The sequence below is a fragment of the Crinia signifera genome, chromosome 6, assembly GCF_055691185.1.
Source record: "Crinia signifera chromosome 6, ASM5569118v1, whole genome shotgun sequence".
Classification (NCBI taxonomy): domain Eukaryota; kingdom Metazoa; phylum Chordata; class Amphibia; order Anura; family Myobatrachidae; genus Crinia; species Crinia signifera.
Window position 1 is genome coordinate 49,271,922 of NC_139222.1, and position 14,277 is coordinate 49,286,198.

Sequence of the window (14,277 nt, forward strand, 5' to 3'; positions counted from 1 at the left end):
CTGTGGTTTGGTCAACGTGCACACTAGGGCCACATATAGGATATTTATGAAAACAAAAGAATTGGGGGAATCAATTTTTAGTCACATTTCTCTAGTAAAATCTACTGTGTTCCTTAGAAAAAATGTATTAAAATTGAAAATCTGCAAAAAAAATGAAATTTTCAAATTTCACCTACACTTTGTTCAAATTCCTGTGAAACACCTAAAGGGTTAACAAACTTCCAAAATGCTGTTTTGAATACTGTGAGGGGTGCAGTTTTTGAAATGGCATCATTTATGGGGGTGTCTCACATACAAGTCCCTCAAAGTCACATCAGAACTGAACTGGTCCCTAAAAAAATCAGTGTTTGAAATTTTCTTGAAAATTTGAGAATTTGCTATTCATATTTTAAGCCTCCTAGTGTCCAAAAAAATTAAAAGGAGGTTGAAATAATGATGGAAACATAAAGTAGACATATGGTCTATGTTAGTTATTAACTATTTTGAGTGGTATGATTATTTGTCTCACAAGCAGAAAATTTAACATTTTGCAAATTGCAAAATTTTCAAATTTTTTACGACATTTTGGTATTTTTCACAAAAAAACACAGACTGTATCGACCAAAATTTACCACTAACTTGAAGTACAATGTGTCACGAGAAAACAATCTCAAAATCATTGGGATAAGTAAAAGCAAAAAAAAGTTATCCCCACTTAAGTGATACATATCAGATTTGAAAAAAAAGGGCTCTGTCAGGAAGGCAAAAACAGGCTGTGTCGGTAAGGGGTTAAAGGTAAAACTAGGATTTGAATAGAAAAGTATATGGATTCAAGCTGGATCACTGGCAGGCTGCTTTCTGACTTACAGAATACTGGCAGACTCCCTTTTTTCAAATGGCGTCTCTTTCGCGGTCACTGGCCTGCTCCCTCTATGATTCTGGCAGCTGTCTGTAGTAAACCAGCAACTCTCCATGTCAGATTAGCTACTCTCTCAGGTGGCTCTTCTTAAAGGAATGTCCCATTCAGCCTCTCCATACTGACATTAACCAGTACTATTTTACTTTTAACATCATCATGCGTACATCTGCTATCTGCCATTGGATATATTATAGCAAATCTATGCTTAGACGGCCCAACAGTGAATGACCAGCGGTATCAGTGTCTTCCACAGTCTTTGATACTGGCATTTCCCTACACACTCTGTCATTTATGGGTATTTTTTTTCCTACTCTGCCAGGGTATGCAGTCAATTTCCAGACAGTCAAAATAGCAACGAACAAGCATTGGCAGACAGCAAAAATTCTGACATGTCAAAGAATTGGCATGGGTTTTTCATGTTTTTTTCATCAAAACTGACTTGTTCTTACTTCATGATCCAAGTGGGCATATAGTAATTTCACCGTCAGTATTTTGACTGTCGGGAAATCTTACTGAACCCACTGTGCTGTATCTTCATCTGGTGGGCAGCAGTCGTTAAGCTTATTTACATGGCTACCGCCCATCCAGGGCTCCCACAGCATATTTTTCTACCGTCACTCAGTGGATGGCAGCCTTTAAACTCTTTTTCATGGCATTCCCCTTTTTAGGACTTCCACAAACGCTGGGCCTAAGGCAGGCATGGCCAAACTGTGGCCCTCCAGCTGTTTTAGCATTCCCTAATCGCAAAACTGCGGCAAAGCATGATGGAACTTGTAGTTTCACAACAGCTGGAGAGCCATAGTTTGGCCATACCTGGCCTACGGGCATCCTCAACCTTAAAATTGCCCCTGCTCACACTACGCTTTTCTGAAATATAAAATAGTAGAGGGTTGGAGAGCATATCATCCCAGAAAAAATGACTCGCAGTTGCAGAGATTACTTTTTATTTCATAGTTTATCTTCCAAAGTGTATCTAATACATAAAGGGAAATGTACGATGCCAATCACAGCCGATTCGCCATATGAACGTGTACGACCAGGATCGGCAGTGATCGGTCTGAAAATATGACCTGAGAATAAGGCTAAGCTGCCATAGTATTAGGATTCAAATTTGTCTGCCATGTTTCCTGGCAGCCAAAAACAGACGAGGGTGAACCATTGCATGGATCTGACTGATGCTTCTATGTGTAAAAAGTACAATAAATAAAAAAATAAACGTTCCCCCCCCCCCTCCATGAGCATAACCAGCCCCAAGCTCTTTGAGCTGCTGCTGGTTGCAGGGGGGGGGGGAGTCCTGGGGCTCCCCTGCTGTATTTCTGTAACCAGGTCTTAACCGGTCCTGGTTCTCAAAATATGGGGGGACAAAGAAAGTAGGGGTCTCCCGTATTTTGAAAACCAGCACCGGGCTCAAACAGCCATTATGGTAAGGCGACAGTGGGGGGGGGCAGCACAGATGGTGTAATGGTCATTACCGCCTCACAGCACTGAGGTCATGGGTTTGATTCCCACCATGGCTCTAACTGTGCAAAGTTTGTATATTCTCCCCATGCTTGCATGGGTTTACTTCGGGTACTCCTGTTTCCTCCCACAATCCAAAAATATACTGGTAGATGAATTGGTTCCCAACAAAATTAACCCTAGAATGTCTGTGTGCACGTGTACATGTGGTAGATAATATGGATTGTAAGCTCCACTGGAGTAGGTACTGATGTGACTGTCTGTAAAGCGATGCAGAATATGTATGCACTATATAAGAAACTGTTAATAAAAAATATATATAAAAGCATTACCTCTCAGGCTGGTCAGCCTGGCCGGGTCCCTTGTGGAGTGGGACCCCCAATAAAGTCCCCTTCCAGGGCACCCCTGGCCTGGGCAAAAACCTGAGGCTGTCCTCAGTGCCCCAAGATGGTGGGCACCGGGCTGATTGTGTAAAAAAAAGAAGGTATTGGGTTTTGTAATACAACTACAAGACCCAGCAAGCCTCCCCCACATGCAGAGACTTGGTGAACCACAAGTCCCAGCATGCATACATTAATGAGCCCACTGGGACTTGTATTCCCACTACAGAACCAATAGCGCAATAACTGACACCCACACCAATAAAGTGTAATTTTATTATATACATCTTGATCCCCTTGTCCAGTAAAAATTCCAAAAGTGTACCTGTGAAAAAAATTATACTTACCATCATCTGGTGTGGATCGCATCCTCTTCGGTCCCTGTAGGCATCCACGAGATAAAAAAAAAACCTGCAAAAACACAATCCTTATGGACTGAAGGAAGCATATGTATACACATGGGCTTCCTTCCCCCGAATGCAGAGTCCCCCTGTGACTCCTGTCACTGCAGGATCCAGCAACCAATCAGGGAGCATCACGTCAGCAGTGCTCCCCTGATTGGCTGAGCTCTGCTCACCTGTCAGTCAAGTGGAGCTCTCTTTCTGTTTAGAACAGGGAACAGGGGTGGGGTGGAGGAAGGGAATCCAGATTATATTTTGCTCCTGTGTCCGTCACTCACAAGTTCTGCCACTGGGTGGGCAATATACTGGGAACAGATCTCATACTGGGAACAGATCTCATTGCTCAAATTGTTGAATATATTAAGATGTCTGAACGCATGACAGTGATGATGACACAAAGTTTTTAATATTGGGTGGCATTTTGACTATAAAGGAAAATATGTATAGATTTGATTGGGAACAGATGTGGTTTTGTTTCGTTAGCCAAGTAGCCCAAGTAGTATGTGATTTTTTTTTTTCCCCATGCAATGATGACTGTTTTCAGTGTGTTACTATTCGTAGTACCATTATTAATACTGCAGCTGAAGAGCTAAGAGGTTAGTCCAGTAATTATATGCCGTATTGTTAGGCGCTGCGGAACCTTTGTGGTACCATATAAATAACCCCTTACCGACGCAGCATGTTTTTGCCTTCCTGACAGAGGCCTTTTTTTCAAATCTGACAGGTATCACTTAAGTGGGGATAACTTTTTTTTGCTTTTACTTATCCCAGTGATTTTAAGATTGTTTTCCCATGACACATTGTACTTTAAGTTAGTGATAAATTTTGGTCGATACAGTTTTTTTTTTTTTGTGAAAAATACCAAAATGTCGTAAAAAAAATGAACATTTTGCAATTTGCAAAATGTTACATTTTCTGCTTGTGAGACAAATAATCATACCACTCAAAATAGTTAATAACTAACAAAGACCATATCTATACTTTATTATTACATCATTATTTCAACCTGCTTTTAATTTTTTTGGACACTAGGGGGCAGCAGAGTCAAAATTATGCACATCACACAGTAAACGCTGCTTTTGGCTGTTCACGTTTGAACAGCCAATCGCAGCGATCGCCCATGGCGGGGGGCATCGTTGCCCCCCCTGGGCAATGAGGGAAGATGTCTGCTGTCAGGGACAGCAGACATCGTCCCTCTGTCACCGCGTCCCTAGATGCGGTGACACTTTGAAGTCATCCCGACCATGACGTAAATGTACGTCAAATGTCGGGAAGGGGATAAACAACAACAATAATAAAACTCGCTGTCTCTGCAGAAAACAGTCATTTGGTGACTACCATTACATTAAGTCAATAACATTAAAGCAACGTCAGAATCCTGCAGTATAATGGATAAATGTGCTCTTTCCTCTATTTAAGGTGCCAGACAGAGCCTCGTCTATATGTGTCCTTGGGGAAAGCAGCACGGATGGGTGGATTCCAGAAATTCCTGGGATATGGCCTTCTGTCTGTGGCCTGCTTCCTTCACCCTGTCCTGGTTTGGCATGTCACCATTCCAGGTATGTCTTCCTATTGCTGGAGTCTTGTTAGTACATATGAGACAGATACAAATGTCATAATTCACATTTAAATGTCGTGGCAACCACAATTCCCACCCTTTGCCGGGAATTTAATTCCCCCTATATCATGTAGTAAAATAAGTATTCGAATTCACAAATGCTGCTCTTTCAGTGTACAATATGAGATCAGGGTTGCCGACTTTTAAATGCTCCTCTCCGGGAGAAGCCCGGAGAGGAGACTTTCCTTACCCGATCGGGGGCGGGGCTTGACTGTGACATCATTAAGCCACGCCCCCATGACGGGAAATAGGCTAAATGATTGATCTCCGTGGAGGGGGCGGGGCTAAAATGACACGATTGTGCCATTTTAGCTCCGCCCCCTCCTCTGAGACCCGCGGATTGCGGCATTTACGTGCCGCAATTCAGGGGACTCAGGGGGTCCCCCAGATTCCGGGAGGGTTGCCCACCCTTCCGGGGGGCCGGGAGGGGGACCCGATTTATCGGGAGACTCCCGGGAATTCCGGGAGGGTCAGCAACCTTGTATGAGATTCAAAGTTCCAGAGATATTACATTATTTTCTCTATCTAAATTAACAACATGACAAAATCAATAACTGACTGTTGCTTATTATCAGAATAGCAACATGTGTCTTTTCTAATGAGTGTCAGTACTGACAAATGCATCTCCCCAGACATGTGTTCTTCACCTTTCACCTTTCATTCACCTAGGGCCTCTGAACCTGATTCAGAAGTGGATTCAAATCCAATTGTAACTGAGAACCCACACACAAGAATATGCTAAATCCGTAAGCGCTGTATTTTGTCCAGAGATTCCCACCATCGACTGTCGCTAATCAGTCAGATGTGCTGTCTAAAAAAACATTCACAAATATCACCATTTCATTCACCTCTGAATGAGGCCCTGTGTCATGAACACTTGTCTACTATTAATGTTGAATATTATGGGCGGGATGCTATATAGCAGAAATGCGGTAAAAACCCCGTTTTCGGGGTTTCTACCGCATTTCTATATGCTATATGGCGCCTCCGCAGTGTCAGCGCTGCGGAGGGAATCGCCAGCTAAAGCTGGCGAATCCCTGCAGAAGCCTATGGGCTTCTTACCGCAGCGCTGTTTGAGGGATCCGTCACGGATCCCTTCCAGCGTGCCCTGCGGCCGGCGCCGGGGTCTGCGCATGCGCAGATGGACTCCCGGGTCACAGACCCGGAAGTCCAGTGCCGGCACCGCATCGCAAGGGACAGCTCTTACCGCAAGAGCTGTCCCTTGCATGAATAACGGCATATGTTATAGCATATGCCGTTATTAAAAATGCGATGTCCGGCGAAGGGGGGCCGCGGATGTTATAACATCCCGCCCTATGTAACTATACAGTGCATCCGGAAAATTTCACATTTTCCCAAAAAATTTTACGTTACAGTCTTATTCCAAAATGGAATAAATTAATTTTTTTAATCAAAATTCTACACACAAAACCCCATAATGACAATGGGAAACAAGTTTTGGGGAGATTTTATTGAATTTATTAAAAATAGAAAAATCACATGTACCTGTATAGCTGGTGCCTAATCCGTTTATTGGGGTGGGAAGTCTGTCAATATCCAATGTAGCCTCTTTCCACAATCCACATGAATTGAAAACTAGGGAGGGAGTGTGGCTTGTCAAGCAACCAAAGAGGAAGCACAATGCTCCAGGCAGCCTAAACTAACACAAAACACACCTCTAACCCCACCTATTACAATACTAACCAATGAACTAACAAACTACTAACAAAAGCATTAACCTTGCCTTTCCAGTGTTAGCTGAATCATCCATACCATTTAAATGGCCGCCAGTCCCATTGAATGCCTTCTGTCACTCTTCTTACAGGAACCATGCTAGTTGTTACTGGAATAGCCTATCTTATGTTGAGCAAGCGGAAAAAGATTATGGGAAAAGACTGTATTGTGCAGGCAGAGTGCTACACAGATCCTTCTACTACTGCCATTGCCATGACCAGAGCTGGGGACACAGAACAAACGTACACATTCACTGGCTCCTTAAGAGAAAAGAAGGAGTCACTGCTTACACAGATGAGGAGCATTCTCAAAGTAAAGAAGAACTGTCAGCTATCCAAGACCCCAAGTCTCAATCAAGGCCATGTAGATGTTTCTATGGATGTAAGTTCTAAAAAAAAGCAAGTGCATTTTGAGGAGAAGGTCATTAAAATCATCCCCATGGAAGGAGCTATCCTAGAAGACCAGGACAGCGAACTAGAGGAGACCAACTCAGACACTGCTCCTATAATACCCACTGAGACAAGGCATGTATCCAACACGGTACCTATGACTCCTGGCATCTTCTAAGGATGTTATACAGTTATAGCAACACGCACGACTATGAGTGCGGTCCAGGGAACAATATGCCAAACTTTAAGAGGCTTTATGAGGATTTTATGAGGATTGTGGGGACAATCAGAGTCAGTATTTTCCAGGCTGTCCAGGAGAAAAGGAATGCCTGCCAGCTATCGCATTACTTGATTACGTACCACTAATCTTGTAATATAATATGCTGAAGCCAAGATGTACTACATAATTATATGCTGTGATATACAACTAAAGTAAATGTAATATATTGTCTATTCATACATTTATAAACAAATCTCCTCAAAAGTTTATGTTTTAAATTTGAAATAATATTCAAATGACTATTGGTATAGCCTATTTTCTCCTAATAGGACATGTAAAACATTGCCACTAAAAGTATTATTATAAAGGCGGAACATAGGTAAAGATTACTACCAGTGCACTGTTACATTTGTAAGTACTGTGTTTAGTTTATATGTGCACTCACTCTGCAAAAGCATACTTGTTGGTTAGCTGTCTGCTGACAGAATGAACCTGTGTGTGTTAGGGAAAATAATGATTGATTGTAATGGGGCCAGGATGAAACATTCTCTGTAAAGTGTAATATGTATACACTATATACTGTAAATAAGAGTTAATAAATACTACAAAATCTATATCAGTAATTATCAGTAACATATGTACAAAAACAGTAATTGGTACCAGTGAGGAGTAAGGCTGGGTAGACACGGAACGATCTGAAGCCCAATGTGGGCGTTCCCGATCGATTGGAACGACAAATCGATCAAATAGTTCCGTGCATCGTTAACGATGCGCGTACCCGCGAATCGTTAACGATGGTCTATGATCTTTCCTGCATGCAGGAAGACCATAGACAAATCATGTGTCAAGTGTATTAAATTGTTCCGTGTGTACGGCCCTTAAGTAACACAGAAGATTTATATCACAGTTTCTAGAAGCTGTGTGTGTGCCTCTGTGTGTGTGTGTGTGTGTATATGTGTGTGCGCACACGTGCATGTGTGTGTGTGTGTGTGTGTGTGTGCATGTGTATGTGTGTATATGTGTGCTTGTATGTGCCAATGGTCTCTGATTTGTTAGAAAAAGGGCTATGTTTTAAACACCCATTTGAAGCCATTTTGGGCCTGATTCAGACCTGTTTGCTAGGCTGCCTGTACTCGCCAAACCCCTGGAACCAAACCAAATCCTAGTTTTTTCTATATTTTTAACATACCAAAATGGGGGTGAGGTCTTGGTCGGGATTGGAGACTCTGCAGAGGGGGGCAGGGCCTAGTGGGGTGGCCCCATGCTTTCGTCATTTTGGGGTTGTGCCCAGAGCTCCCTAAACACCTGTGCAGCCCCCGGCTCCCATCCCCACACTAAATACACACAACATCTATTCAGTGATCAGTGGCTGCTCTGCATAGCAGCGGTGATCACTGGCTTCACCCACTGTCCCTTCACAAACGGGACACTGAGACCCATGGGAGGGACAGCAGGGCAGTCTTCATTTAGCGCGACTGTCACAGTGTGATTGGGGCAGTTGGGAAGTATGTTTTTTATTCTGATAATTGTGCTTAACTCCCAACATTTTTGAAACAGAAAGTAGGACTGCCGCAGGCTCCCATAAAGGGGTGTGGCCTCCACAAAAGGGGCATGGTTTCATGGCAATGCCGCAATTACATTACACATCTTTGTTTTATCACTATGGAGGTATGGCCAGCACTCTGTGAACTTCTGGCCATGCCCCTGTCAGGAGTGAGTGCCAGAGGGCCTTCCTACCTTGCCCCCTCCTACTGTTGTACATTTGCTGCCTGCGGGTGGGACAGCGGGACAGTCACCAAAAAATTGTGACCTTTCAGCTTACTATATACTTTGAAAGTCCTTATATCCTAATTGCCCACTCTCTCGATTTTCTGCAGAAGACACACAAATTTTGGGGTAGTCCCCCACTCCACCGGGCACCCGTTTCGCATTCTGCCCCCTTCCTAGTGAAATGAGCAGAATGCCAAAGTAATTACATTGCCCCTGAAATCCCACAAAGGAGGTGGGGCTTAGTGATACAAAAATATAGTAATAGTATAATTGTAGCCATGCCTGTATGCAAAATTTGCCCAAATGCGGAACGCAAATGAGGAAATATTTACCAGTTACTGTTACATTTTTAACTGAAAGTAAATATGAAACATTACAAATGTCACCCACAAACAAGTGCTGCTGCTAGGCACGCACTCCACAACCCAAATAAAAAATTCACCACTGGTCACATATTACTTTAATTGGTTAACCTCACATTTCTTCTTTGCTCTGTCTTACCTACAGTAGAGGAATCATTTTGTCCATTCCAGCCCACCTGATAAATTGGGCCTTAGCTTTAAAACATTTCTTTGTAGTATAGAAATCTTTACACAAATTTTCGTCCCCCAGTGGCTGATTTGATGTTCCTATGAGATGCATGAAAGAAAGGGGAACCGACTTCATTGCTTTTGTATAGCTAAGGTTAACAAACATCACATCCACAGAATTATGAAGATGAATGGGATGTTTATATCATATACAGTAAAGATAAATACAGACAAAGGAAAACATAGGTCAGTCGCGGCATAACAGGCCAAACTAATTTATGCAATATAGACCTGTAGATCAATACTTGTTCAAACAAACAATAAGGTCTGGAAAAGCACTGCTGATATTACCAGGTCATTAATATAGTCACAAAAACTCAAATAATCCTGTGACCAGCAAAGATGGATGAAGCCTATCATGTCAGTGGCTGATTTATAAATGGTAACAGGATGCAGAAATCTGTCTGGAAAATGAGGAGAAAAAAGGCAGACATAGGCTACAGAGTTGTACGTGATCAATTAACTAAAATGATGCTATTTACCTCATTAGATTTGTCTGACTTTCCAAGGGCCCACCGAGAACCAGCCAGCCATGAAATTGAGCCACATGGTTCAATGTATTAATAGATGATGGTTCTCCTTCTTCAATGCACATTTTGCTATTAAATAAATATGTATATGCGTTCTAAACTAACTCAATCATATTCTACATACATGCTATGTAAAAAATTATCTATTGTGTGCATAAGGGCCCTTATTCAGATCTGATCGCAGTTCAAATTTGTTCTCAAAACCATATGTACCGCAGGTGGGGCAGAGGTAATGTGCAGAGAGAGTTAAGGTGGGTATACATGGATAGATTTGTCCAACGATTCAATCTCGTTAACGATTTCCTCTGAACCTCCTGCACAAACGATTTGGTGACAAATGATGAACGATTGAGCAAACGATTACACATGAAGGATTGATCTTTAACGATTTTGGAGGGAGAGGGAGCCAGTCAATCAGCCTTACCAAATCGTTCATCGTGCATACACATGAAACGATTGGTACACATTGTTAACGATTGGTCGCTGATCTTTCTGCATGCAGGAAAGATCAGCGACCTCTACCAACGACCGCCGGGTACGCGCATCGTTCGATATATCGTTCATACACACGGAACGATTTGAACGATTAGTCGTTTCAATCGATTGGGAACGCCCAGATCGTTGGCCAAATCTATCCGTATGTACGCACCTTAACATTTGGGTGGGGTGTGTTAAAACTAAAATCTAAATTGCAGTGTAAAAATAATGCAGCCAGTATTTACGCTGCACAGAAACAAAATAACACACAAATCTAAATCCAAAAGTAATACGTTTCACATACATGTATCACCATCAGTTGATAACTAGGGGGCCCTTAAAAACTTTTGCTATGGGGCCTACGAATATCTAGTTACACCCCTGGGTGTAATGTTTGCAACAATAATGCCTTACAGCACTGCCACTGAGGTATTGGGTTTGATTCCCATCAAGGCATTAGAGGTGCGTACACACTAGAGTATTTTGTACACGATATGGTCAAAAATGACAAATTACAATATTATTATTATTACTAATATTATGAATATCATTATCAATATTATTACATTTTATCAATGTGTATATCATTAGTGCTGCAGGCTCCCATGTGTCATTAGCGATGTCCACCATTGTCTGTACATGCAGGAGGATGGAGTATATCACTAGCAAGAGCCATGCTTCGGAATGCTACATGCCCCCCGCGGGAATCGCCCGCCCTTGCTCATCACATCTGGCCACCGATTTTGCGCTGGTTACACATAGTCTAATCCAGTGGTTCTCAACCTCGGTCCTCAGGGCCCCACACAGTGCAAGTTTTGCAGGTCTCCACACAGAATCACAGGTGAAATAAATAGCTCCACCTGTGATCTTTTAAAATGTGTCAGTGAATAATAAGTGCACCTGCCGGGTGACCTGGAAAATTTGCACTGTTGCGGGTACTTGAGGACCGAGGTTAACCCCTTCATGACAGAGGGCAGTATTCAATGAGAAAAATTCGCTGTGATTTCTGGAGAGTTTGTGCTTTTCACGCGGTGGAGAGAGGTTTTTTTTCTCCAAAGGCGAGCCACCCTATTCAACGTGAAATATTCTCCGTCTTGCTAAGTGATTCTCGCCGTCTCTCTCCGTGTAGAAATTCTCCATCTTTTGATGGAGAGCAGGAATGTGAACTTTTAAACTAAAAGGGTGTTTTTTTTAATTTTGGTGTCAAAAAATCAGGTTTTTTTTTCTGTGAAGGGCCATGTTATTTTTATTCATGTGCCTATAGCACATGAATATATATTTAATTTTAAAAAAAATATTTTTTTACATTTTTTTTTTTTTTTTTTTTTTACACAGTGCAGCCAGCAGGGGGCCGGAGCGCTCGAGCCGCTCATTAGATATTCATATATTCACTGCACCCGAAGCACGTTCGGGTACAGTGAATACTGGGTCCCCCGCTGGCTATAGGGGGGGCAGCCTGTGCTGCCTGGGTCCAGGGGAGCCCTGCTCCCCTCCCCATATCCCCTGCAGCAGCCAAGAGAGACTTTAATCTCTCTTGCCTGCTACGTCCCCCGGCTCCCTGACAGCTCCCTGCCGCGGACGCTCGTCCGCTGCAGGGGTTAAGACTCGCCGCGAGTGGCGGCGAGTCTTTAACACGTTGAATAGGGGGAGCAGGAGTGGCAGCGAGCCCTCCGGAACACGGAGAGTGCACGGCGAGCAAAAAAAAATGCTCGCCGTGCACGGAGAATATTATCATTGAATACTGCCCAGAGCCAGTTTGTGCCTTCATGACAGAGCCCTTTTTTTCAAATCTGACATGTCTCACTTAAGTGGGGATAACTTTTTTTTGCTTTTACTTATCCTAGTGATTTTGAGATTGTTTTCTCGTGACACATTGTACTTCAAGTTAGTGGTAAATTTGGGTCGATACAGTCTGTGTTTTTTTGTGAAAAATACCAAAATATCGTGAAAAAATGGAAAATTTAGCAATATGCAAAATGTTAAATTTTCTGCTTGTGAGACAAATAATCATACCACTCAAAATAGTTAATAACTAACATAGACCATATGTCTACTTTATGTTTCCATCATTATTTCAACTTCCTTTTAATTTTTTTGGACACTAGGAGGCTTACAATATGAATAGCAAATTCTCAAATTTTCAAGAAAATTTCAAACACTGATTTTTTTAGGGACCAGTTCAGTTCTGATGTGACTTTGAGGGACTTGTATGTGAGACACCCCCATAAATGATGCCATTTCAAAAACTGCACCCCTCACAGTATTCAAAACAGCATTTTGGAAGTTTGTTAACCCTTTAGGTGTTTCACAGGAATTAAAACAAAGTGTAGGTGAAATTTCAAAATTTCTTTTTTTTTGCAGAGTTTCAATTTTAATACATTTTTCTAACGAATACAGTAGATTTTACTAGAGAAATGTGACTAAAAATTGATTCCCCCAATTCCTTTGTTTTCAAAAATATCCTATATGTGGCCCTAGTGTGCACGTTGACCAAACCACAGGCTTCATAATAGAAGGAGCACCTACTTGATTTTGGAGCCTCCTTTTTATGAGATTTTTTTTTAGGCACCATGTAGGTTTCTAGGCACCATAAGTGCTAAAAGTTAGGAACCTCCCCCACAAGTCACCCCATTTTGCAATCTACACCCCTCAGGGAATTCATCTAGGGGTATAGTGTACATTTCAAACCCCCAGGGGTTTCACCAATTTTGGTACAACTGGGATGTGAAAATGGAAAATTACATTTTTTTACACAAACATGCAGTTCTGGCTCAAAATTTTCCATTTTCACAAGGAATGAAGGAGACAAAGCACCCCAAAGTCTGTGCCCCAATTTCTCCCGAGTACGGCAATGCCTCACATGTGACCAAAAAATACCAGTTGGGCGCATGGCAGGACTCAGAAGGGAAGGAGTGATTTTTGGATTTTGCAGCACAGATTTTGGTGGAATGAATGGTGGGTGCTATGTTGCATTAGCAAGACTCCCAAAGCACCAATACAGTGGAACCCCCCCACAAGTGACCCAATTTTGCAAACAACACCCCTCAGGGAATTCATCTAGGGGTATAGTGTACATTTCAAACCCCCAGGGGTTTCACCAATTTTGGTACAACTGGGATGTGAAAATGGAAAATTACATTTTTTTACACAAACATGCAGTTCTGGCTCAAAATATTTCATTTTCACAAGGAATGAAGGAGACAAAGCACCCCAAAATCTGTGCCCCAATTTCTCCCGAGTACGGCAATGCCTCACATGTGACCAAAAAATACCAGTTGGGTGCATGGCAGGACTCAGAAGGGAAGGAGTGTTTTTTGGATTTTGCAGCACAGATTTTGGTGGAATGAATGGTGGGTGCTATGTTGCACCAATACAGTGGAACCCCCCCCACAAGTCACCCCATTTTGCAAAGTACACCCCTCAGGGAATTCATCTAGGGGTATAGTGTACATTTCAAACCCCAAGGGGTTTCACCAATTTTGATACAAGTGGGCAGTGAAAATGAAAAATTACATTTTTTTACACAAAAATGCAGTTCTGGCTCAAAATTTTTCATTTTCACAAGGAATGAAGGAGACAAAGCACCCCAAAGTCTGTGCCCCAATTTCTCCCGAGTACGGCAATGCCTCACATGTGACCAAAAAATACCAGTTGGGCGCATGGCAGGACTCAGAAGGGAAGGAGTGATTTTTGGATTTTGGAGCACAGATTTTGGTGGAATGAATGGTGGGTGCTATGTTGCATTACCAATACAGTGGAACCCCCCCACAAGTGACCCCATTTTGCAAACTACACCCCTCAGGGAATTCATC

The 14,277-nt window shown here is 42.4% G+C and overlaps 1 protein-coding gene across 1 annotated transcript in view; it reads left to right on the forward strand.

Moving 5' to 3' along the window:
* Nucleotides 1–7,784, forward strand: part of TMEM72 (transmembrane protein 72) — a 91,454-nt gene extending 83,670 nt beyond the window's left edge. Inside the window, exons 4-5 of the mRNA XM_083145380.1 lie at nucleotides 4,557–4,696; nucleotides 6,581–7,784. Of these exons, the coding sequence (XP_083001506.1) occupies nucleotides 4,557–4,696; nucleotides 6,581–7,056 (616 nt within the window). The 3' untranslated portion in view covers nucleotides 7,057–7,784. The remainder of the gene's footprint in view (nucleotides 1–4,556; nucleotides 4,697–6,580) is intronic.
* The last annotated feature ends 6,493 nt before the right edge of the window (nucleotides 7,785–14,277 follow it).